Source organism: Mugil cephalus, chromosome 11 (genome assembly GCF_022458985.1).
Source record: "Mugil cephalus isolate CIBA_MC_2020 chromosome 11, CIBA_Mcephalus_1.1, whole genome shotgun sequence".
In the NCBI taxonomy this organism is placed as follows: Eukaryota; Metazoa; Chordata; class Actinopteri; order Mugiliformes; family Mugilidae; genus Mugil; species Mugil cephalus.
In genome coordinates this window covers 25,699,366-25,723,372 of record NC_061780.1, presented here as the reverse complement: position 1 = coordinate 25,723,372, position 24,007 = coordinate 25,699,366, and the positions used below count along the sequence as shown (strand labels likewise).

Genomic DNA, 24,007 nt, shown 5'->3' with positions numbered 1-24,007 from the left:
CTTTGGTCAACCTTGGTTGTTTTTAAATGTGCTTTACAAGTAAACTGATTTGATTTGAAATGTAAATTAATAAACACCTGCAAGTCACAGGACTGAAATCGATCCACGTTTCATTGCAATCAGTTAAGATTAAGATTGTTCGTCAGGTTTCAGTTAGATGTCACACAAGGCCAACGCAAGTCTTAGCATCAGGGAAGAGGAAGAGATGGACGGTGGCTGAGTTTGAGGATGGAGGAAGGAATGAGGGAATGAGGGAATGAGGGAATGAGGGAGGGCCATGATGTGAAGGGAGGAGGGTGTTATTGTTGGGCTTGGCAGGTTGAGTTGAGCGATGCTGCAGGCTGGCTCGCCCATATGTCACTACTGCTTCCTCAGGCCCAGCTGTGAGGAGCAGGGGAGTGTGTTACAGACGACACGACTGTGTGTGAGTGTGTGTGCATGTGTGTGTGTGAAAGGAAGAGGAAGAAATAACATGTTCGTGTGGAGAAATAAAGTGCGTGACTGAAAGAAACAGAGTGGGTAATGCTGCGAAAACTGAGCAATCCATTATTTCTAAACAGGGCGGTAATCAAACACCGCTGGCCGTCTAACAGCCGCTCCGACACACACAAAAAAAAAAAACACAAGAACCTGCACAGGTACGAGCAGGAATGTGATAATAATGACAAAAATATGGCAGCGCATCTGCACAAATACAGAAATAAATTTCCCCCTAGCAGGAGCACACACGCGATCTGTCCTTCAGAACATCAGCCACATCCTTTCACAGATGTTCCTCTGAGCCGACTCACGAGTTTATAAAAGGACTGAACAATATTTGGGTTTTCAGATGCAAAAATGTGTAAATAACATTTGATTTTAACTGTAATAGCACTCTACGATAAATAGCTCATGGCCATGTAGATATTTGTTTGCTTTACTTTCCGTTTCCTGTTTCTATTCTGATCGGTTTTGTTCCTTGGATTCATTAGTTTCACCTGTTTCTCATCCATCCCTCAGTCCATGTGTGTGTACACGGATCAAGCACTGGTCTGTCATTGCTGTGGGGTGGGTGCTACATGTCTAAGTAACGTCCACATGAATAAACGCCAAGTTCAAAAGTTTCCCAGCAGAGCACTGAATTGTCAAGAGATGCTTTGAATGTTATTCACTTCTCCAGTCAGTGGTCATAATGTTACGGCTGATGGGTGGGTGTATAGTCTTGTCTTTGTCCTTTATCAAACCGTCTGTGAAGATTACCTTGTTGATGTTTCCTCGTGCTGCCCCGTGTTCCTGTTTTTTGTCTTGCTTTTGGTTGCAGCGCTTTTTGTTCCTGATTAGTTTCCTGCTCCTGCCTCATTCATCACCTCACCACAGAACAGCTCTAACACAACTGAATTTGACATTTCTACCCGGATAGATGAGGCTGATGAAACTGTTCATTTCACTTGACATCAGGTTTTTATATTTAAAGTTTAACATAAATTTTAAAAAAAGAAAAAAATGCTGCAAACAGAGTTCGAGGTAACGTCAGAAAATCTCATTCCGCAGAAACAGTGACTGTGTGAGCTATTTGTTAGAAATTATGCAGGAAAATGCACGATGATGGAAAACTGAAACTAAAATGTAAAATGTAAAACGTTAGCGGAGCCGCTCTATTACGTGTACTTGTGGACGCTCTACGTGATCGGGAGCAGTTCAAGCGCTCGTAAGTCTCCACGTCCCACAGAGACGGTCCTGGCCAAGCACAATTCTTCTTAATAAAAATGATAAATGGAATAGGATCGCTTTTAAGGTCATTGAGATCTGGCAGTTGCTTCTGGTAAGTTGGCAGGAGACAAATTAGGCCTAGTTTTCCTCTTTCTCTCGGCGCCTCCGAGGTATTGGAGGAAAAAAAAAAAAAGCTGTACACTATAGCCACGGGAATAGATGGACGAATTAATCAAAAAACGCTGAGATAAAAGTCATTTAAACCCTCGTATGAACGCGACGACCTTTTGAGAAATGTTTTATTTCTGAGTGAGTGACAACTTTTATTTAAAATGGCACGTAATAGTTACTCAAATACCAAGACGTTCTTGTTAACATCGACTCAGGGGTGCGGGTCAGCCATCTTACTAAAAGAATCAACCTTTCTCTTCTGTTGCGCGAGCCGCTGCCCACCTACCATTTATTACATAATTAATCCCTCCAACTCCCACACGGCAGCCACCTCAGTGTGTTCTCCAGGGTCACGAGCAAACACTCCATCCACCTCTGAGCCGCTCTGTGACAACAGTCGCTAACAGGGCTTGTTTACAGACGAGCTGCAGTGCTTTTAAATTCACCATCAAAGCTGCGAAAGAAAAAAAAAACACATTCTGAAGCAGCTACTTGTCTATTATAGTGTTAATAGTTCTCAGCTCCTTTTAGAATCTTCTAAAACCGGCAGAATAAGGCTTATGCCCCCCGTCGTTTTTTCTTTTCTTGCATAACAGAGTTGGGGGAGCAAAGCCTGGACACATGACTTGGGTTGGGGGGGGGGGGGGGGGGGGGGGGGCACTGGTGCGTGGCAATGGTATATGAAACTCTGTCACCTCAGATTAATGTAAAATGTGGAGGAGGAGGAGGAGGAGGAGGAGGATGGCAGGCAGTCATCACTGTCAGCCCTCTTGCTCCCCCTGCAGGAGAGAAGCGAGGAGAACAGCCTCCACACAGATCAGCCCCACAGATTAGCAAAGAAGTCGCCGAAATCCCACGTGAACTCCAGTAGTTGATGAGATCGAAAAGAATCCTCCTTCATCATCCAACTACAAACTCTTAAGCGGCTGAAATCTGATCCGGCAACATGATTAGGGCTCAAAGTACAGACTTAACTGTCGGCTAATTTCCTGATTGTTTCTGATTGCTTGTTTTCCAAATGTCTGAATAAAGACTGAAATAATTAAACAATTATCATTATCGTTATCTTTTGATTGACTAATCAGTAAATTGAATTATCGCAGCTGGATGATCTTGACATCTCTGCTTTCGAGTCGCTCGCTTACAGACATCGAGGCCAATTATCTGTTTGATTCAATGGATAAAACAACCCCATCATTTACTTCTTCCGGCTGCAAAAGTGTGTTGGATAACAGTGTATATCAGTCAGCCATAACATTATGACCAAGCATTGTGTAGGTTTCCCTCGTGGTGACTCGTATGAGAATGGACACACACAAAAAAAAACACAGGAACCTGCACAGGTACGAGCAGGAATGTGATAATGATGATAAAAATATGGCAGCGCATCTGCACAAATACAGAAATAAATTTCCTCCTAGCAGGAGCACACACACGATCTGTCCTTCAGAACGTCAGCAACATCCTTTTGCAGATGTTCCTCTGAGCCGACTCACAAAATGATTAATTATAAAAAAGCTGGACGGGTCCACAGGACTGAACAATATTTGTTTTTTCCAGATACAAGTAAAATTGAATGTGTAATGGTGTAAAATCGCTAATAAATGGCTCATGGCCATGGAGATATTTGCATGGTTTTCTCTCACTTTCCTGTTTCTATTTTGAAAGTTTTATTTCTTGGATTCATTAGTTTCACCTGTTTCTCATCAATCCCTCAGTCCGTGTGTGTATACACCGATCAGGCATAACATTATGACCATCTTCTGACACAATACTGCGTTGGTCTCCCTTGTGCCTCCAAAATGTTGTGACACATCAGAGAATGAACATGGGCCGTCTGAGGGCGTCCTGTGGTGTCTGGTAACAGGATGTTGTTAGTTGGGGGTCTTTGAGGGGAGGGGCCTCTGTGGATCATCCGACAGATACTTGATCAGTTCTTCATGTTTTTTGGGGGATGGGCTGGTCTGGTCTAGGTGGGTGCCAGGTCTAAAAGTCTCCCACCAGAATTTCTTGTCACAAGATGGTTTAAACGTTATTGTCTTTTCCTGTCAGTGGTCATAATGTTGCGGCTAATCGGTGTATATACGCAGTGGAGATAGCCGACATGAATACTGTAACGTTAAGTTGATGAGACGCTGCTCTGCATCCATCTCGTCCTCTAAACCCTAACATCTGATCACAGAAACACGGTAAAACCAAGCGTCATTTTCCGCTGCTTCGGGCTGAACGCTGCCTTGTTTTCGAAGTAACACACGGCTCCATCTTTCTTGCTCGCGCTGCCCTGGAAAGAATGTTCTACCAATCACACACAGATGCTCTGGGGAGTTGCATTCAGTTTGTGAGTGCAGAATGACAATGACAAAAAAAAAAGGAAGAGGGCCTGTAATTATACTGTAGGCAGCATGTTTTGCTTGTCTTTTTTAATTTCATAGCGTTTTTTTGTTTTTGTTTTTTTTCGTATCTTTGAAGGGTATTTTGTTGTGGATGTGCCACTCAGACGACACATCTTGCCAGTGTATCTATTATCCTTGGTAATTAAAATGAGCCAAGGGTGTTGAATGTGCCAGAGAGGGTGTAATCCCATTCTATCCCCGCGTAGCGGCTGCACACAGTTCAGTGAACCCAAAGCGCCGGAGGAGAGGAGGCGAACACGCAAATTTCCATAGCTGCACATTTTAGAAACAACAGAGGAGGCTCGTTCCCCCCGAAGCGACACCTCGGCCCACCGTCCCTCCTGCGCCCCTCTGACGGCCATCATTCATAAAACATTTCAGAAAACGAAGCAGCGACTGAATGGAGCACAGAGACAGGTGGCCTGTGGGAGAGCCAAAGACTCCTGCCAGTCACTCCAGAGAGAAGGAGGGAGGAGGAGGAGGAGGAGGTGGTGGTGGACGAGGAGAAAGAGTGAGAGCAGGAAAAGAGAGAAACTGTGAAGGAGAGATGGAGGAAGAAAAAAAAATGGAGATGCAGAGGATGAATATGGAGATGGAGATGGGACGCAACAACAGGCAGATTAAATAGGACGGAGAAGAAAAGGAGAAGAGTGACGGATCAATGGAGGGAATTAATTCGAAGACTGAGCCTGGAGCAGCCGGAGATAGAAAGAAAGGAGAGGAGGAAGTGCGCAGTGGATGCATGTAAGCAAATACAAAGTACATCAGAAACTCACTGTCAACACAAGCAGCAGCACTGGACTTTAATGCCATTATCGTGTCACATCACATCACCAGGTAGTCTACCATCAGGCTGTGAAAGTACCGGACAGAAAGACAAACACTCATCATCATTGTTCTAACATTACCAACCAGAACCTACTGAGCTGGGATCATTTTGTTAAATCCAAAGACACGTGTCTCACTCATAAGATCCTGCACGGCTTGAATTACTTTTGGTCCAGCAGCCGTTTCGATGAGAGCTACTCATAACTGGAATATTCTTCCAGTGCAGCTCAGGGAGAATGACACTCACCTTTGTTTTAAACAAAATTCATGTGTTATTGCATGTGCTGCAATGTACAGTATCTTAATATATTATAGTAGCGCTCCTTTAACCTGCCCCAATGACCACGGCTGAAAATCAGCCAATCTGGCTAAACTGGTAAATCTACAGAAATGTTTATTAATGTGTATTGTCTCTGTATATTTTAAACCAGGGATTATCAAAGTGTGGGATAGTGAGCCCCCCCCCCCAAAAGAACTCAAAAGCAGCCCCGCCCCCCGATTATTATTATTACTACTATTACTGTTACTATTGATGCTTTGTATGTACCACGCATGGATGCTCGTTAAACTTTGGTGCTTAGTTTCAATATGACGGTGGAATTGACACGGTCACATACTGTCGTTAACTAGCACCTCTTTGCAAATAACACACAGTGCGTTTACATGCACGTGAACAAAACTGAATTGTTGCCTTAATCTGACTTTAACTGGACAACTTAAGTGCATGTAAACACGTTACTCCGATTAATAAGGGAATTTTCCTTATCTGACTAAGACAGATAATGCGATTGGAAACCGGTTTTGTCTGGCATGTATACGCCTTAATAGGAGGTTAACTAGACAATGCGTGTGCGCATGTTCCACAACCGCTGTGCTGGCGTGTAACCCCAGAACAAAAACATCCAAGAAAGCCGGTCGCAGTAGAAGAAGGGTAGCGCCATCTTATCTGCACCAGAAGTAAAACACACATTATGTACGAGATTAAAAAAGCTGAACTATTATCCATCTGGTTGTTGTTTAAATAGTTGTTTATTATATGATGTAATAGGTTAAAAGTTAATAGGTAACCTATAAAAAAACAATAGATTCTGCCACTCACATGCACTGTAGTTAACTTACCAGATGTTTTTTTTTTTTTTTTTAAACCAATAAACAAACAAACAAATGGGGAAAAAAATCAGAGAGAGGAGGTAACTGTGTGTGTTTGAGATGGGCTGATATCAAAATGTGCAGGAAGGAGCAACAACAAAGAAAGAAAGAAAGAAAGAAAGAAAGGGCAGTGCTCCTCCACTACAGCAAAGTACAGTATGATTGCTTTTCTGCTGAGCCACTGAAGCCATCTAAAACGAATGGAAATAAATTGAAAGGTGAGTGTGTGAGCGGAAAAAAAGAGAGACACCCACTCCACATGAGGTGAGTGACAGGCATGAATATTTAACGCCTCTCGCCGTCGCCGAGGTGAAGGCCGTCAGCGCGTCTTGCCTCCGATCCATTCACAGCTGCTGCCTTATTGGCACAATTAGACAAGGATAAAGGTCTGATTAATTGAGTCAGGCTCTCCATTCAATCCTTCCAGAGAAAGGACGGGTCTCTTATCAGGATCACAGCGTGCTCCATTCCTCTGAGTGATGACAAGCTGAAATGCTATTGGCAGCCGTGCACACACACACCACACACACACACACACACACACACACACACACACACACACACACACACACACACACACACACACACGGACACAATATAAAGTCGCCACTCGTACGCTTTGACTGGCCACATAAAGATTCATTACTTCACTGCACTGGAAGGATAGGAAGTGGGAGTCTACTTTAATAGCGGCTACTTTAGAAAAGATCACCGGCACCTCACTCTCTCCAGTCCAGGATAAGGCAAATCTAGAGACAATTTATGATTTATAAGCTGTTTTATAAGCAGTTCATGAAATTTACCAGACTGGTATTTATCAGCAGTAACAAGCCTTTATTATTGTGTTGCATCATGTGATGATCTGGCGACACCTGTGGCCGCTGGTGGTAACTGCAGTTTAATACAAGTGCTCAGAATTCAGAGGGCAGTCAAACATGATTATAACGAAACAAAATAAAAAGTCAGACATCATCCTATGACTAACCAGGTTCTGTGACAGACTTATTCCACAAGACCTCAGATTGTTGAACTCAAAACAACCTTGATCCAAATGGACAGAAACATACTATGTGCAATAAGTGTAGAGAATATTTATGACATTCTTTTAATCTCAATATTTAATGATATTGTTATTATTATTATTTCACTGTTTTATTTTCATTTTTTTCAATCTATGTATAGATTCTACTCATTCTACTCATTCATTCTCATTCTCCATTTATTGTGATGTTATAAGTGGTGTTATAAATCAGCAGTGTGTGTTATGTGGTGTATGGTAACAGTTTTTGTTGCAGAGTTAGAAAAGTTGGAGAACAGTACCCTCTCCTGGTCTGAAGAGCAACATGAGATGTTACTCTTACAATCGGAAGCATCTGTACTTGGAACACCAGCACACACGCTAGAGGAGTTACACTGCGAATTTAAAGTAATCTAAAAAAAACAAGTGAGGAAACAGTGGATAAACATAACTGAGCTCTTTCTTCTTCTTTAAAAAAATCTATATTCTGCTGGTTTAACAGCAGAAAGCGTCATCTTATAAAAAAAGCTGTGCTGATTAGAAAAGTGCTGCAGCTAGAACATTTCCAGATACAGATGGGTTAGATTTACACTGGCACATCAACGTTGCAGCCAGTAAAAAACATAAAAGCACTCATTTATATTTAAATTAAACTATTTAGGAAAGAAAATCACCTCTTAAATACTAAATAATTATTATTTATATAATATATTAATTTATAATATATATTTATAATTATTACTAAATAATACTTAAACTCACTGTCCATGCCGTTTTTTTATAAATAAATAACCCATTAACATGTCTGTACTAGTGGTGGAGTGGTATAAACTACAGCAAAACACTTTCTGTAGGTGCTCTTCAAGAGCTGTTTCACACAATTTCTGTCTCATAATAACAATAAAGTGTCTTCATATATAAATGAGAGCTACAGAAAGCAGGAATATTTTATATTTTTCTAATTGTGAGAAAATAACTAAATACTGATAAAGTCTAGGCACGTTGTTAGTTAACTTACACAATTTAGCATTTATAAGCAGTCAATAAACTTTTACTAAACTGGTTAAACCGCAATATATTGGTATTCATCAGCATTTTAAACGTTCATTATTGTGAACTGTTGTACTGTGATGAATTGATCATCTGGCGACACCTGTGGCTACTGGTGGTTACTGCACCGGTTTAATACCACAGCTCAGAATTCTTAGTGCAGCCAAACAAACTATTGTTTTTTTTTTAATGAAATAAAATAAAAATTCAGACAATAATTTGCCTTTTTCCATCATCTTGCGATGAACCATGATCTAGTTTTATGCTTCCTGTGAAAAAGAGAACTGAGAGTTGGTTAGGGGGCTGACAATTTGGAAACAAAAAAAAGTGTCCTATTTTGTTGATGCATTTTTTTTGTATTTTTAATTGTATTTCTACTAAGACTACACCTACCACCTTGCCAAGAGCTACAATAGACTCTAGAAACACTTCTGCTGATGGGTCCTCATGAAAACTTCACTGAAACTGAAACTAAACTGTTCCTGGCTGAGAAGTTGGAAACGAAGCGTGCGGCTTCACCTACTACAATGTTGCGTTGAGGTGGAAAACAATTATATGAAAGTCAAGACATCCAGCAACACTCGTAGTATGTGGAACAACTTTATTAGACTGAAGTGTTTTCAGCTTGTGTCCTTCATTTAGGTCATGAGGCCAAAAGCAGAAACGTCTAATGAAGCTGCTCCCATTGTAAGATAAATTTAATTTAATAACTGCAACCTCAGACAAAACGGTCAGACATTTAGATGCCACGTTAAATTAAAGCATCATAGCATGCCTCTCATCAACTATGTTTTAAACCGAGTTCATGTCCCTTTATCTGGTCGCTGATGGGCAGAGGAACCTTTAAGCTACAGCAGTCAATGACAGTAAGAGACGATCCCTGAATCGGTATGACAACACAAAAGTTATCCCGCTAGAGGTTAAAAAAGGATGAGGAGACGAGAAATAAGTGCTAAGGAATGCAGATAATGACAATTTAATGTTGTTTGTTTAGTATTAACCATTTCATTTAAATAAATAACTTTCACTACTATCACACAAGTCCATTTGCTGACTGAGCTAACTGAGCTAGCAGAGCAGTGTGTCCAACGTCCATGATCGAGTCGACTGTGGAAGTATTTGAGTTAGGGCCCTAATGGACCCTAGAAAGACCCCATCCTCAAAAAACTTTACTGAAACTGAAACTAAACGTAAATCACCTTTGTTGGCATCTTATCTTCCTGTGTAAAGACAAGCTAAGAAGCTTTTAAACAATGTAGAGAATGCACAAAAGACCCACACAGCTCCTCACACAATTAACAGCTGCCCTTAGAAATAATAATAAAAAGAAATCCCCCAAAACTAAGCCCGAGGCGATGGTGATCCAAGGAAGCTCGAACGTCTGTGATAGACTCTCTCTCTGACCTCCTTTTAAATAGTTATTAGCTGAAAAGTAAAGTCCTTAAAGTAGCACAAAAACTGTGTAGAACTTACGACAGGCTATGCTGAGAACATCCGTCAAGCTGCGTTTTTATTTATTTTTTTTCTTCTTACCAAAACTCTTTGTGAAAAATGCCATAGAAGCTATATTTGAACTGGAACTAGAGCGGATGTCTGAATCCAGCCTCAACTCAGGCCAAAGTTTTTGCTTACAGTACATCTGCTGTTTAATTAGAGGAAGAATTAGAAGTTAAAGCTGCGCTTATTATTTTTATATGAACAACAGAAGTGATGCTTTACAGATTCAGTCAAGGCGATCTGGAAGAAGTGAACCACGTGTGATTGTGCTATGATGCAGTGTATTTGCTGAGTGACAGCTACTCAAATGCATGACAGAAATGATAAAAAAAGTTAAAAATGGTTAAAAAATGTTAAAAACTGTTATGTTAAGAGGTTAAAGTTCGCATGGATCATTATCTCTCGATGTCTGTACCTATGGTAACATGATCTTAGATCGATCGCTTTGGTCTTCATCTACACAGAGGACAAGACAAGATTAGCTAAAACAGACTAAGCTAAGCTAAGCTAAGCTAAGCTAAGACAACATAGAAGATAAACTAAGATAAACAAGACAAATCAAACCAGGCAAAGACAAACTAAACTAAGACAAGACAAGACAAACCAAGTTAAGATATGCTTAGCTAAGCCAGGACAAGGTAAGGTACGACGTGATGAGACAAGACGAGATTCGCTAAAACAGGCTAAGCAAAGCCAAAGTCATACTAAGCTAAAATAATACAAGCTAAACCAAAACAACACAAGTTATTGTAAGCTAAGCTAGGCCGAGCCAAGCCAAACTATGCTAAGACAAGACAGGACAAGACAAGACAGGACAAGACAAGACCAGACGAGACAAACCAAGTTAAGATATGATAAGTTAAGCTAGGACAAGATAGGTTAAGCCAAGACATGGTAGCTAAGACATACTAAGACGAGACAAGTCAAACCAAGCTAAGACAAACTAAGCTAAGACAAGACGAATTATTGTAAGTCAAGCCAAGCCAAGCCAAGCCAAGCCAACCTATGCCAGGACAAGACAAGAAAAGACAGGACAAACTAAGTTAAATTACGATAAGCTAAGCTAGGGGTAAGGTAAGACAAGGCAACAGGCTAAGCTAATCTACGCTCAGACAATATAGAAGATAAACTAAGATAAGACAAGAAAAGTCACAGCAAGCTAATACAAACTAAGCTAAACCAAGACAAGTTATTGTGAGCTAAGCCAAGCTAAGCCAAACTATGTTAAGACAAGACGAGGAAATCTTCAGACAGGTCATTCTGTTTTTCCTGGGAGAAGGTGCTTTCTCAGACTAAATGTGTGACTATGTGTGATCTTAATCGTAACGGTTTGAAATACGTTTCTTTTCCCCCATCTGTGCTGAACCTCTATCAGAGCCAGTGTGTCCTCAGAGTGTGGACAGTACAGTACCTCTTCCTGGTCCAACATGTAGACCTGATTTCCGGTGCTCACGCGCAGACGGGGGTTCCAGCGGTCGTGGGGTGGGCGATCGTGCTGGGGGCGGTCGTAGACGGGGCGTTCGGGCGGGGGGCGGCTGTAGGCTGAATGGTCGAAGGAGGGGCGGTCGAAGGAGGGGCGGTCGAAGGAGGGGCGGTCGAAGGAGGGACGGTTGAAGGAAGGACGGTCGAAGGAGGGACGGTTGAAGGAAGGGCGGTCGAAGGAGGGACGGTTGAAGGAAGGGCGGTCGAAGGAGGGGCGGTCGTAGGTGGGACGTTCGTGAGCGGGACGGTCGTAGGAGGGAGCGTGGAAGGAGTGGGCGTGGGTGCGATGATGGTGATGATGGTAGGAGGGGGGGACGGCACACCTTGCATCTGGAAAGGAGACAGGGAGGACAGAGGGGGTGAGGGGAAGCAGGCGGGGAGGAGAGAAGGGTGAGGAGAAGGTTAGGATCACTGGCAGGAGGGTTGTGATGACACGTGTCCGTCCTCATAATCAGCTGATCAGCATCAGGTGTCATTAGTGTGTGTTTGATTGACGGACATTAGGTGTAGAGAGAACAGGATGCTGGGGAAAAAAATCCTTTATTTAGAGAGGAAAGAATTATTAATGATGAAGACAGGCACTTGTGGAGAAAGAAGATAAGTCACAATAACAGGATATCAGAGGCCTGATATGTGCAGTGTTAAATAATTAAGTCTCTGATTGAAGCTACAGTCCTGAAACAGATTTTTTAAGCCTAAAACCACATTCGCACGGGATTAGTTTCACCTGAGGACGTCCTGTGATTCAGAAATGACTCCCCTACATCTGTGTTTCATGTGGCGCATTCGCACGGTATGAACACACTCCATGTTTTACTCAAATTTCATATTCACAGTTACGACTCTGCTATAACTATATTTTTAAAAATAAAACACTTTAATGTCGGTTTAATGGCTCAGTGACATCACAACTTTGCACCCTAACATTTATTCTGTCCACACTTTGATTTACAGCACATCCTTCATAATTCTTAAGTGACAAGAGGCAGAAAAGCTCAACGTGAAAGCTACACCTCTTCAGTTTGAACACTTCTATTGGTAACACTCACTAATATTAGTCCTTTATAAAGTGTCACTCTCTAGACATTAGTTATTCGTTTATTCCTAAGTCATAAACATCTGTATGATGTGTTTAATACATGTATGTCCGTACTCCTCATACATTTATTCTTACTGTAAGAAGGAATATGATGAGAATCCATATGTCAACACACTCAGTTACTATTAGTACATGATCTTATGAAACAGTGATGACTCCTTAATAATTAGTTTTTGAACACTTTAACATTATTTAATTTGTAAATCGTTTTCAGACCCCCAAAGTGACGAAGAGATTAAGAAGGGACCCTCTACCTATTTTATGTGTTCAATATTAAACTATTCAAATAATGCACAGGTTCAAATATTCATGTTTTATTCGTGGAAACGTGTATTTGAAGAAACTTAAATCTGTGGGGGAAAATTGAGGGAGAAAATAAAAGAAAATAAATTTAAAATGTCTTAATCCACCAAAGATTTTGTAACCTGCAGAACCTAAGGAGAGTACCAGTCTCTATTTCTGTGTGTAATACACCTGTAAAGCTTTCAATCTAACCTGTTTCCAGGTTTTATTGACTAAACATTCAATGATCACTATAGATCTGTGGTCAGGAACGCTACAAAAAATTTCAATGCCGAACCTCAAAGTGTCCATCAAGACTTTTTATCTTATGTTGACCATAAAAAGCTCAGAAAATACATAAAAACAAATAAGAACTTTGTCCATTTTAACTACATGACATAAGAGCGCAGGTGAAATTACCGTAATGACACCAAACTGGCTGGAAAACACAACGTGTCAGCTTTCAGAAACCGTTATTATCATTATTATTATTACAGTAATGTTGTGCAAACGTTGCAACACGTTTGGCGACACATTAGGCTTTAAAGGCTTAAACAAAGCATCTAATAGAACTCACTGGTGCGAACAAAACGTCCTTGTTTTTATAACCTCATCAGATTCACACAAACAGAAGAAGAGACACTTCTAAACAGCACTCCGACGTGAAAGAAAACATAAACTCTAGATCTGCAAACACACCCTTCTGCAAAGCTCCGCTCGAAAATTATAATTATCTAATTGAAGAAGTTTTGGATCCAGCTCACCATCATTATCTAATCATCTGTTTCTTGGCCCAAAATGAGCAGGAGGTCCTTTTTTTTTTTTTTTTTTTTTTTCGAAAAAACATCATTTCCATCTTTCGACACTTGAGCGTTCGATCTGTGGTTCCAGGAATCACTTAGGAAGATGTGGAAAAAGAAGGAAGCTGATATGTAGGGGCTCACAGCTCCAGATAATTAAAGGAATTGATCACGCAGTATTGGAGACATTAATATGGATTTTTGCCACGTAGATGTTTGACTTTGTCTGTCGGTGAAAAATGTGCGTCGGAGGGCCGCTGCTAAATGAGGCACTTTGTCTTTTCTTTCCTCACTGCTGTCTACGTTTTCTGGCCTTATTGGGCCGCGTTTAAAGTTGGAAACGATATTAAACATTATATTACTTTTTTTTTTTTTTTTTTAAAGAAAGCGAACGTCGTCGCACTATGAGCCCAGAAATTAGACGTTTCTTCCAAAGAAATGGCTCCACGTAAAAGACGTTAATAAAAATAATAATAAGTAATCTTTTAACAACCCCCAACTCCCTCAATGGAAATGCTTGTTCTAATTTTGACCTTGCATTTATGTACAGTCCCTGTTCATTTCTTCTCTCTGAAGGGAAAAGGCAACGGCATCTCTCGCATGCTTCAGATTACACATTGAACATTTTATAGTTTTTCAAAAGCAAACGTCTCGAGGCGTTTCTCTGGCTTTATCCTGCCACTCCGTGCAGGAATTCAAAGACAATTTTAGAAACTAGCCACAATAGACAGTCTCCAGCCTGTAGAAGCCATTGCTCTAACTACCTCTAACTAATTTAAACCAGAATGATTCCTTAGTTGAGAGAATATGGAACAGTTGAGAGCTAAATCTTGAGGTAAACAATTTAAGAAAGCTTTCTGCAGTGTATGAGTCAGTCAAAGTAACATTTCCCCGGCGGCTCACACCTCCTGCACCAAGGAAAAGACAAATTCGCACTTACAACATCTGCGGGCTCTGCTACAAGGCCGGAGGAGCGTTTACACATTTTCACACAGTAACACACATGCACAGACAAGGAGGAAGCAAAACTGCTGTTTATTTGACCCAGTGCACAAACACCCCCGACACCTTGCGCCCTGACGCCGTCCACACGAGCGTCTCACGGACGAAGCACGAACATCCACGGGGCGGCCGACTAAGTCTCACACGTTTAGGTCTGACCGCGTGGACGTCTGATACGAACACGGTGATGTCATCGCCCCTTTAGCCCCCGACGTCTCATAACAAACAACATTAGTGGTGGACTACAGGCTGGTGACGGTACTGCATCAGATACTGATATTGATGGCTAGATCCAATATATACCTTTGCTTCGCCACCATGATGAGCTAAACTGCGATGCATAATTATCATTATTTTATTTATTCATTTATTTTTTTATCTTACTTACTCATTATTTATTATTTTCCTTGTTTAAATACTTATTTTGCATATTTGCACATGTGCGGACAATTGAGGGTTGAGTGTTAGAGTTGTGTGTCTAACGAATGACTGTTTTTACGTTTTATTGTACTGGGAGCTGAAAGTTTTCTGAACTGAACTGAACTGAACTGAACTGAAAAAGGATTACGGACTGTAAACCAGAGTGTATGTTTGTATACAGCGTGCAGGACGGGTGCAGACAGAAGCCCTAGTTAATTATCTCGTTATCTCGGCAAAACAAAATTTTCTGTGTATTTAATTCGAGAGAGTTCCGTCATGTTGACTGATGGATGCCCTCAGCACTATACTGTAGTAAAATAATAGCCCAATGTAATAGGTGAGTTGTTTGTTTTGTGCTTTAATGTTTGCTTGATAATGAGAAAACTTCGAGAAAACAGAGCCTTGTTTTAAAGGCTTTAAATAACTCGAGATCTCGTCAAAACAGAGGAAATAATATGTATGAATGCATGGACACTGGGGGCTTCTGTCGTTGCACATGCTCTGCCTCTCCTTTTTTGTTTTTTTTTGGGCTGAGTTCTGTAGCAGAAATGCACAGACCTGGGATATGCACTACAGCCTTTCTACAATAGATGCAGTTTTGCATCAATCTTTGATCAATCTTTACGGAGAAAGTCTCAAAACGACACAAGATCGTCTTGGTACATACAGACGTGGCCTGAAAGTGTGGACCATCACCTCGTAGAAGAGTCACCCACGGCCCAAAATGCAACACTACAGCGTGTCACAACTGTTTATAACGCTCAGTTTATTAGTACGGACAAATCTACGTGTGCTCACGACGACAGGGAGAGGTTTACAGTTTTATTCCTGATGCACTCTAAACCCACCACTAATATTTCTTCCTAGTCCTACAAAGCCAATTTGGAAAAATACTATGATGTAGTATGAATCATCCGGGTGGACAGAAACTGGAGGCCATGAATACGGGCCGCTGTGACGGGATCACATTAGAGGGTCGCAACAAGCTTCTGCTGAGCCTTTTGTCTCCGTGCAATTTTTCTAAAAGCAAGCGGCAGGAGGAGTAGAAAGAAAGAGAAGTGGTGGGGTGGCGGGGGGGCTAGAGAGGGGAAGACTGTAGCGTGTGGGCTGACAGAGCTGTCAAACTACTCCATTATTGGTTTAGGCAATTCTTTGTCAGCACTCAGATTATTTATCTTATTTTTATTTTCCTGTACAAGAATTCAATTTTGTTAACAATTCCATTAATCCCTTAGTCTATATGGTATCACAACATAGTGAAAAACCTTCAGCAGCAAATCCTGTGGCTTTATTAGCAGCATTATTCTATTTAATTTTATTTATGTAGCGTCAATAACCACACAAACTGCCTCAAAATGCTTTAAAAAAAACACGACCTGAGACTCCGAGAGCAAGTGCACAGCAAGAAAAACTTATCTGCTTAAAAAAAAAGCAATTACTATATTATCTAATGCGGTTTTGTTCAGTTGATTAATCAGTTCGTTCATTAACTCTTGTGCAAGGACCAGGCTAGACCTGCTATTTAAAATGCAGCTATGCAAATTAACCAAATCTCCAGCAGAACACAAATTGCATCTTTTAAGTAACAGACTGCTTTTTTTGTATCATTATTATTATTATTTTTATGCAGCAGACAGAGGAAAAATACAATCTAGTGAAGACAGCTCGAGGCTGCAGCTGCATAACTCTTTCAAGAGGACACAACTAAAGAGAAACCAGAGAGTCTGTCCAACCAGGGAGTGGACCGTCTGATCTGTCCCTCTATGCTGATTGGTTCTGAGCTGGTCACATGTTTCATGAGCGCAGTGTTTGCTACATCTAACCAATATTCACCCATAGAGAAGTGGCAACAACAGAGAATAAAGTTGGATTAAACGTTAAAATATGCCACAGTGCTCAGCCTACGGCTCCAGCACAGGATCAGGAAAACACGGAGGAAACTCCACCGTTTCCCCAGTGAACAAAAACAGAGAAAGTTATGGAGCAGAAGATTAAAAGGAAGAACTGGACGTCAACTGATTTCTCCCTATTATGTGATGAGGTAAATGTCAATGTCTCTGTTTGACGTTTGTTTAAGATTTTATACAGGAAATATAAAGTCATACCATCATTAATGTGAACCTTGATCTCAAAAACACCACTTTACAAATGAATGAAGTTTGAAGTTAACCTAGCCTTATGCTAGCTAGTTATCTAGACTAAACTACTACTAAACTAAACTACTCAACTTTGCCTCAGTTACTGTAGTCGTTACGGCTAGCGTGTAGACTATTTTTATTTACAATTTTTCTGAGTAATTTCAACCTTTTAATGGTGATGGATGAACAAGGAGACTGAGGAGAAGGTAAACACAGCTCCATGACTGATGAGGTGATTGGGCTACAAAGCATTTTACAGTTCATTTAAGATATTTAAAGGAGGTAGACGCTGGGATATTTAAGTGAGGGCCTTTTACACATTGACAGATGTTGGTAATAACATTTATAGGCTCGTTAATGGTAAAAATAAGACATTTATTTCAACTTAGCACATCCGTCCCATAGGGTTACACTGTAGAATCTAACCTCTGATGTAGCAAACATGGCGCACGTGATTAGAGTTGGACAGACTCTCTCTAATATACAGCTCTGGGAGAAACCATCCATTTTTTTTTATTACTATTATTTTATTTCAGATCACTATGAGCTGTGCATGTTCCCTCCACCTGATGCATTCTGGTACATGTAGGCAGAGCAAAGACAGTAATGTGTGCAGGACATATAGCACGCATCACTTGACAGGAATCACCATCACTGCACTGATTGAATATCCACATAAAAAGGAGCACATCAACTTGACTTGATGGATGCTGAGTAAGTGCACTATGAATCATTGTTCATTATCACAAGGCTTCAGAGGAACACAGCACAGTGTGGCGCGCTCTACCTTCCTCCCGAAAGAAACTAAGCCCTTGAATCCAAACTTTGCAGCCGAGCAGAGCAAAGTCATGAGGCTGAGATAGTCACCGGGGGATAGCAGCGTGAGTCATCCACAGCCCAATCTGCACTACTCTACTGTAGGCCTACCTCTCCACCCCCGAGGCTGCCTATTAAGGGCCTGTGAAGCACAGTGGACAGAATTTCAATGAGCACACTCATTCTTCTGTCCGTCCGTTCGTACGTTTGTGCTGCACGGGCGCGGCTCTGGGTCGCAAGAATATACTGTAACGATTTGGCACAGGCAGAAATGCTGAGACGCCTCTTTTCTCCCCTCATCTTCCTCCACCTCGCTCTGTCTTTCATTCACTCTCTCTGCGCCTCTTTCGCTCTGCCTTTGTTCCTCTTGCTGCTTCCCTCCACGGGCCCTTTTGCATTTTTCTGCCATCCTTAGCAGTTTACAAAGGAGACCGCCGTGCACCAATCGGATGACCGGTCAGCCTCAGTGAACGCTGTCATTACTGGAACCCGACAGACCTAATGTTGATTTATACACATCGCCGAGCTCCAAAACAGCGCTAAAAATAAAGCTTGCAATATCCCCACGCCGCCTGGGGCAGATAATGTACTCCTGCAAGCGTGGGGAAGCAGAGTATCTTACTTTCTAGGCAGGGAAAGGCGCCACATACTGCACACGTCTCCCCTGTAACCTCAGCTGCACCGCTACCTCGTGTTGCGGTGTCTTTTGGAAGGGATCGCTGAAAAATAGCGTAACGCAGGCGCGCATTCGCCGGGAAGGGTTATCCGCGCTCTGACAAGTTCTGAGTCAGATATGTGCCGTGCAGTAGGCTGCTGTCAGTGGCAGAGACGAGGGCAAATGTCAGCGGAGGGGTCACAGAGGCCTGGAAGTATGAGGATTCCTGCTGAACGGGCACATTGATCATGTCCTCAACTTCTGCCGCCAAGGAGAAACTCATTACACTAACGTTAGTTCAGGTCATGGCAGTGGATTGACAAGGGATAAATAAAAAAAAAAGAATAATCTACATTTAAAAAAAACAGGCTTCATCAAAAGGTAATCAGTATAATTTTTACGCTCCATAGCACGAAATTAGCTAAATATATCTGCAGGGGGCTGATAGGTTTGTCGATCGATACCAATTACCCAACGATTACCCCACGGGTGCCGAGACCTCTGGCTTTCAAAACTCGATATCCAAGCTTGTGCAATTTAAAGCGCTCACAGTCTCATCACTTCTCCCCCACCTCCCTCCCCTCTCCTCCCACTAGAGATGGGCTAAAAAATTATCCCGATAAATTTTGTCATAAAAGTCACGATAAAAAAATTCTAATTCAGTCCATGTTTCTGAGTCAACCCGTCTTGAGAGCTCTAAGATGACACTGACCAGTTACAGTCACATAAGCTGCTTAACTACAGGTTTAAGTAGGAAGTTGTGGAGAAAACCGAAGTGACTTATCAAACAAGTCTGAAATGTGAAAACAGCAACATGTCATCAGCCCCCTTCGGTTTCCCTTTGGATCTTTCCATCACTTGCTTTGCTTCTCATACGAAATGGACCGACTGAACACGTCGGCAGTTGTCGGCTGAGGTACATTCATAGCTTGGAGATAAAAAAAAAAAAAAAAGTATTAAATGTTAACAAGATGAAATGAAGAAACAGGGACAATTACAATTACATTTTGACATATTTATTCAGAGTCTGTGTGCAACTTTCTTTTTTTTCTCATTCATAAAAAGTGACATTTTTTCGGAGACGGCTTTAGGGACAGTTTCAAGTCATCCAAAAACGGGGACTGTCCCCAGAAATCAGGGACATTTGGTCCCCCTTATTTCTCCAGACAAACTCCACCTTGCGGTTGTACTTGAGGTGGTGGTATAAATTTGTTTTGTTGCTATCCTTAGCCATTATCTTATCTTTTTTTTTTTGCAAACCCTGCATATGGGTTAAGTTTGTTCCACACCCACTCTTCTTAAATCTGAACCAGTTCCACATTATTAGCCACAGGTGACCTATGGTTGCATACGTGTACGATAAGCTATAAGCCATTCCTGCCTCCCACCACCACCACCACCACCACCACTACAACGAGTGGTCAACCGGTCACTGAAATTCTGCATCATGTTCTCGCAGTCAAACTATTCTTTTGCACCTTTTCTTTAATTAGTTTTCTCTCTTTTGTGACAAATGTGACTATTTGTGTCAGTTATATATCTGTGTTACGTTTGAATGACTGGGCTACTGGCATTCTACAGAACCATATATACTAAACTTAAGGAGAGGTCAGAGGTCCTTCTGTGCACAATTACGATCTGGTACATTGCCCGTGGTGATTGAAGTGGGCAGGTACAGTATATGGGTATAATCCTTGCAGAGCAGCGTATATATGTGTTTTGTGTGATGAAAATGAACTTCGCTTTCTGTTTCATTGCCCGTTACACAATAAACTGAAGACATCCTTGTTCCAAGAAGTTCAGGGGAAGAATCCCGGTTTATTTTGGATGTCTGAGTACGATACGTTGAGTTGGTTCTTCAAGGAGGAGACTTTTAAACAGATTTATTAGAAAAAAGCCTGGACATTAAGACAGGAAACACTGTATAAGTTGTTTCTACATGTACTTGTTTAACGGCTGCTGCTGTTTCCATTCGTCTTTGTCTGTCTGTGATAAGAGAAGTGAAAGTAACTCACTTAAGCACGCTTTGGATTGTTTGTGGTGAAGAGTCATCTATCTATCCATCTGCAGCAGACACAATAAATCAGGAAGCATGGCAGCGCCGTTATGTGACGTTAGCTTTAACTTGGTTTATCGTTTTTTTTAATTTATTTTTTTCCTCCTCTGTCATCGGCTGCAGAGAAGCAGAGTATTGTACAGACTGTCCCGAGCAGCAGAACATTTTTCTCACAGCTTTGCTCTGACATTAGACCGATGACTGAAAACAGACTGACGCGGCCATTTCTGCAACGCCACAAGATCCGTCTTCACATCAGCTGCACAGCAGGGTGTGAGAAAAGAAAGACTCGGAGCAACAATGGACTTAAACAGGCCGCTTGACCACATGTCAACACCTTAGACATGTGCTGTGGAATGTAGCAGCGGCAAATATAGCGGCATGTCTTTGTCTGACTCTTCTTCAAATAAAATATGGAGAATTACATTTTGTAAACTGTTGGATTTGTTAATTCTGTTGCAGAGAAGGCATGAAATCAAAGGTCTACCCATAGAATTCTCTTCCTATGCGCCACTAATCAATATTTCTTACATTAACAATGGATCAGATGAGTCTACGGCTGTTTCCCATCTACACCCGTGCCTCAAATTTAAAATCTGTCGGCGTCAGTGTCTAAAACGCACCAGGATTGTATTTTATACAAGGTCACACGAGGCCTGTGATCAGCAACCATGTTTGAACTAATGTAACACTGGCAAAACAAAAACGCCTGTTTAATGGTCGATACCTCATGATACGGTTGATAAGGTACAGTTACAAGACTTTTTTAATGCAACAGAAGACAGATTCTTTCTTGCAAAAAATAAAAACAAACCTCTAATAAACCAAGTGAGACGACCAGAGATTAGGAGGAAAGTCACTAAGATTTAACAGAGACTGAACCAGAGCTAAAAGGAGATAAACACTACACTTTATGAGGACTAACCTTGCCCTCTCTGTATAATGTTTGCCAACACGTCAGCCACAGAAACTTCCTGAGGTAAAAATGTGACAAAGATAAAACATGAGAAGAAACAAAAATGATTGTGTCTTAGTTCAGGGCTGCACAACCCTGATTACGATTGACCGGATGGTTTTAAATGGAGTGAAGATGCATTAGAAGCCAAAAAAAAAAAGTTTTAGACGTTTGTCTGTCATACTATTGTATAGTGCACCATGCACGCCGCTGTGCATCTCTAGGGAGTTCAGTAGTTAGCCTTTCACTTTCTATCGACTGAAGAAGAAAAATGAGTGGGAGTGTTGGTGTCAGGGGATGTAGGTTTAAGGGACGACCCAAGTGCAGGACAATTGATGAGACACAGGGATTCAAACAAAAAGTATTTAATAATTAACAAAAGGCGCTGCGTACGGCAGGAAAATCCAAAGACAAAAATCAAAGAAGGAGTCATGGACAAGGCTTTGAGTCAAGGAACGTGGCGTGAAGACAACATCAGGGAAGTAACACAAAGAAGGTAACATCAGGTAACATCAGGTAACATCAGGTAACATCAGGTAACATCAGGTAACATCAGGTAGGTGACATCAAAGGCGAGACAAAGGAACAAAGGGAAGGCAGGGCTATAAATACATAAGAGGACTCAGGGATGACAAGACACAGGTGAGACAGATCAGGGCAATGACACCAGGAGAAACCAATGAACAATCGAGGGACACACAAAGAAGCACAGACAGGAAATACAGAACTTAACAAAATAAAACAGGAAACAACATGACACAGACAGACATGACAAAACCACAAGGAAGCATGGCACACAGGAAAATAAGAAACAAAATAAAACATGAAGCACAACACGAATGCAGGACAAGGACACAAAAACATGCAGAATGGGAGGAGGGATTTTTAAGTGAATTAAGTAAATGTACAGAATTGTATTGTGCCAAAAGTGTTCAAGCAGTTATGCTAAGTTATGCACATATACTGATCAGGCATAACATTATGCTAATATTGTGTGGGTTTATTTCCAAAATATTTGTCAGACTCAGTAGAGAATGGATCATCCCACAGATACCGGATCAGTTTGAGATCTGGTAAATTTGGAGGCCAGGTCAACACCTTGTGCTGTTCTTCATGTTTTTTGAGTTGTTCCTAAAGGGTTTTGTCGTGTGTGTGTGCATCCAGCTGGAGATGGTGCTGCCATCAGTGAGAGTCATTGCTATGGGGAGCGAGGGGGCCTGCTCTGGTCTAGGTGGGTGCTACATGTCTAAGTAACATCCAGGTCCAAAAGTTTTCCAGCAGAACACTGAATTATCACAGGATGGTTTAAATGTTATTTACCACTCCTGTTCGTGGTTTTAATTTTTTGGTTCTGATCTGTGTATGTATACATATAATTTATTTTGATGTAGGTCAATAATGTTGACTTCACGATACGATAAGTATCACGATACTTGAGTCACGATACGATACATTATTGTGATATTATGATAAAAGGAGTTTGCAAGCCAGAAAAGTGTGGGCGCCTATATTTTTTACACTAGAGACAATCTGAAGAAACTCCCATCTATTAAGAATAAACATCCTACCAATCTATGAGAATAAGGTTCTCTGTGTGAAGACCAGTAAAAAAAAAAAATATATAAATGCACAGTCAACCTACTCCAGTGACTCCACTTCATCCGTGTGGACACAGATGTCTCATGATAGGGAGGACAGGGAGGACGCCGGTAAACGTTTGTGTACATGTACATGAGTGCATGAGTGTGTGACAGAAAGATAAAAAAAATAAATAAATAAAAAAATGGGGTTATGAGAGAGGTGGAGGCAGAGTATTCTCACCTATCAGATCATTCACCCAGCCCTCGCGCTGCGCGTCCCGGGTTCCCCATTGCTCACCCAAAGCGTCCACACGGCGTCACTGTTGCTGCGCTGCTAGCGCCTTGAATCCGCCCCCAACTCCACCACACAGGAAACAAGGTTACTGCCCAAGAGATGTCACTTCCGAAACACCCACTCCCGCTCGCTTGCTCGCACTCGCTCCCTCACGCCCCCAGCCTATTGCCATGACAACCGAGAAAAGAATAGAATATAAGTGAGTGTTAAAGAGACAGAGGGATCAGAGACAGGGAAAAAGGAGGGATGGATAGAGAGAGGGGGACAGAGGAGGAGGAGGAGGAGGAGGGGAGGAGGAGGGAAAAACTGGGGAAGAGTGATGAAGAGGAGAAGGAGTGTGAGCGAGAGTGTGGTGAATGAGTGGGCAGGGAAAGGACGGATGATAGAGGAGATAGGGTGAGGAGTGAGAGAAAGAGGGAGTGGGGGGAGAGAGAGAGGAGGGGAAGGCATGTGGTGGGATGAGATCGGGGGAAAGGGAAGAGGAGGTGAGGACGCTGCGAAGAGGAGGAAGAAGAGAGAAGTGAAGTGATCAGAGATGGAGAGAGGGAAAGAAGGAAGGAAGGGAGGGAGGAAGGAAGGAGGGGAGGACACTTTTTTTGGGAATAGGGAGCCCAGATCTTGTTCCCATAGCA

General features: G+C 41.7%; 1 protein-coding gene across 11 annotated transcripts in view; it reads right to left on the bottom strand.

Annotated features, from left to right (window-relative positions):
* Positions 1 to 24,007, bottom strand: part of syngap1b (synaptic Ras GTPase activating protein 1b) — a 163,578-nt gene that overhangs the window by 104,675 nt on the left and 34,896 nt on the right. For all 11 annotated transcript variants that reach the window (XM_047598696.1, XM_047598697.1, XM_047598693.1 and 8 more), the window contains exon 2: positions 11,207 to 11,607. In XM_047598696.1, the coding sequence (XP_047454652.1) occupies positions 11,207 to 11,607 (401 nt within the window). The remainder of the gene's footprint in view (positions 1 to 11,206; positions 11,608 to 24,007) is intronic.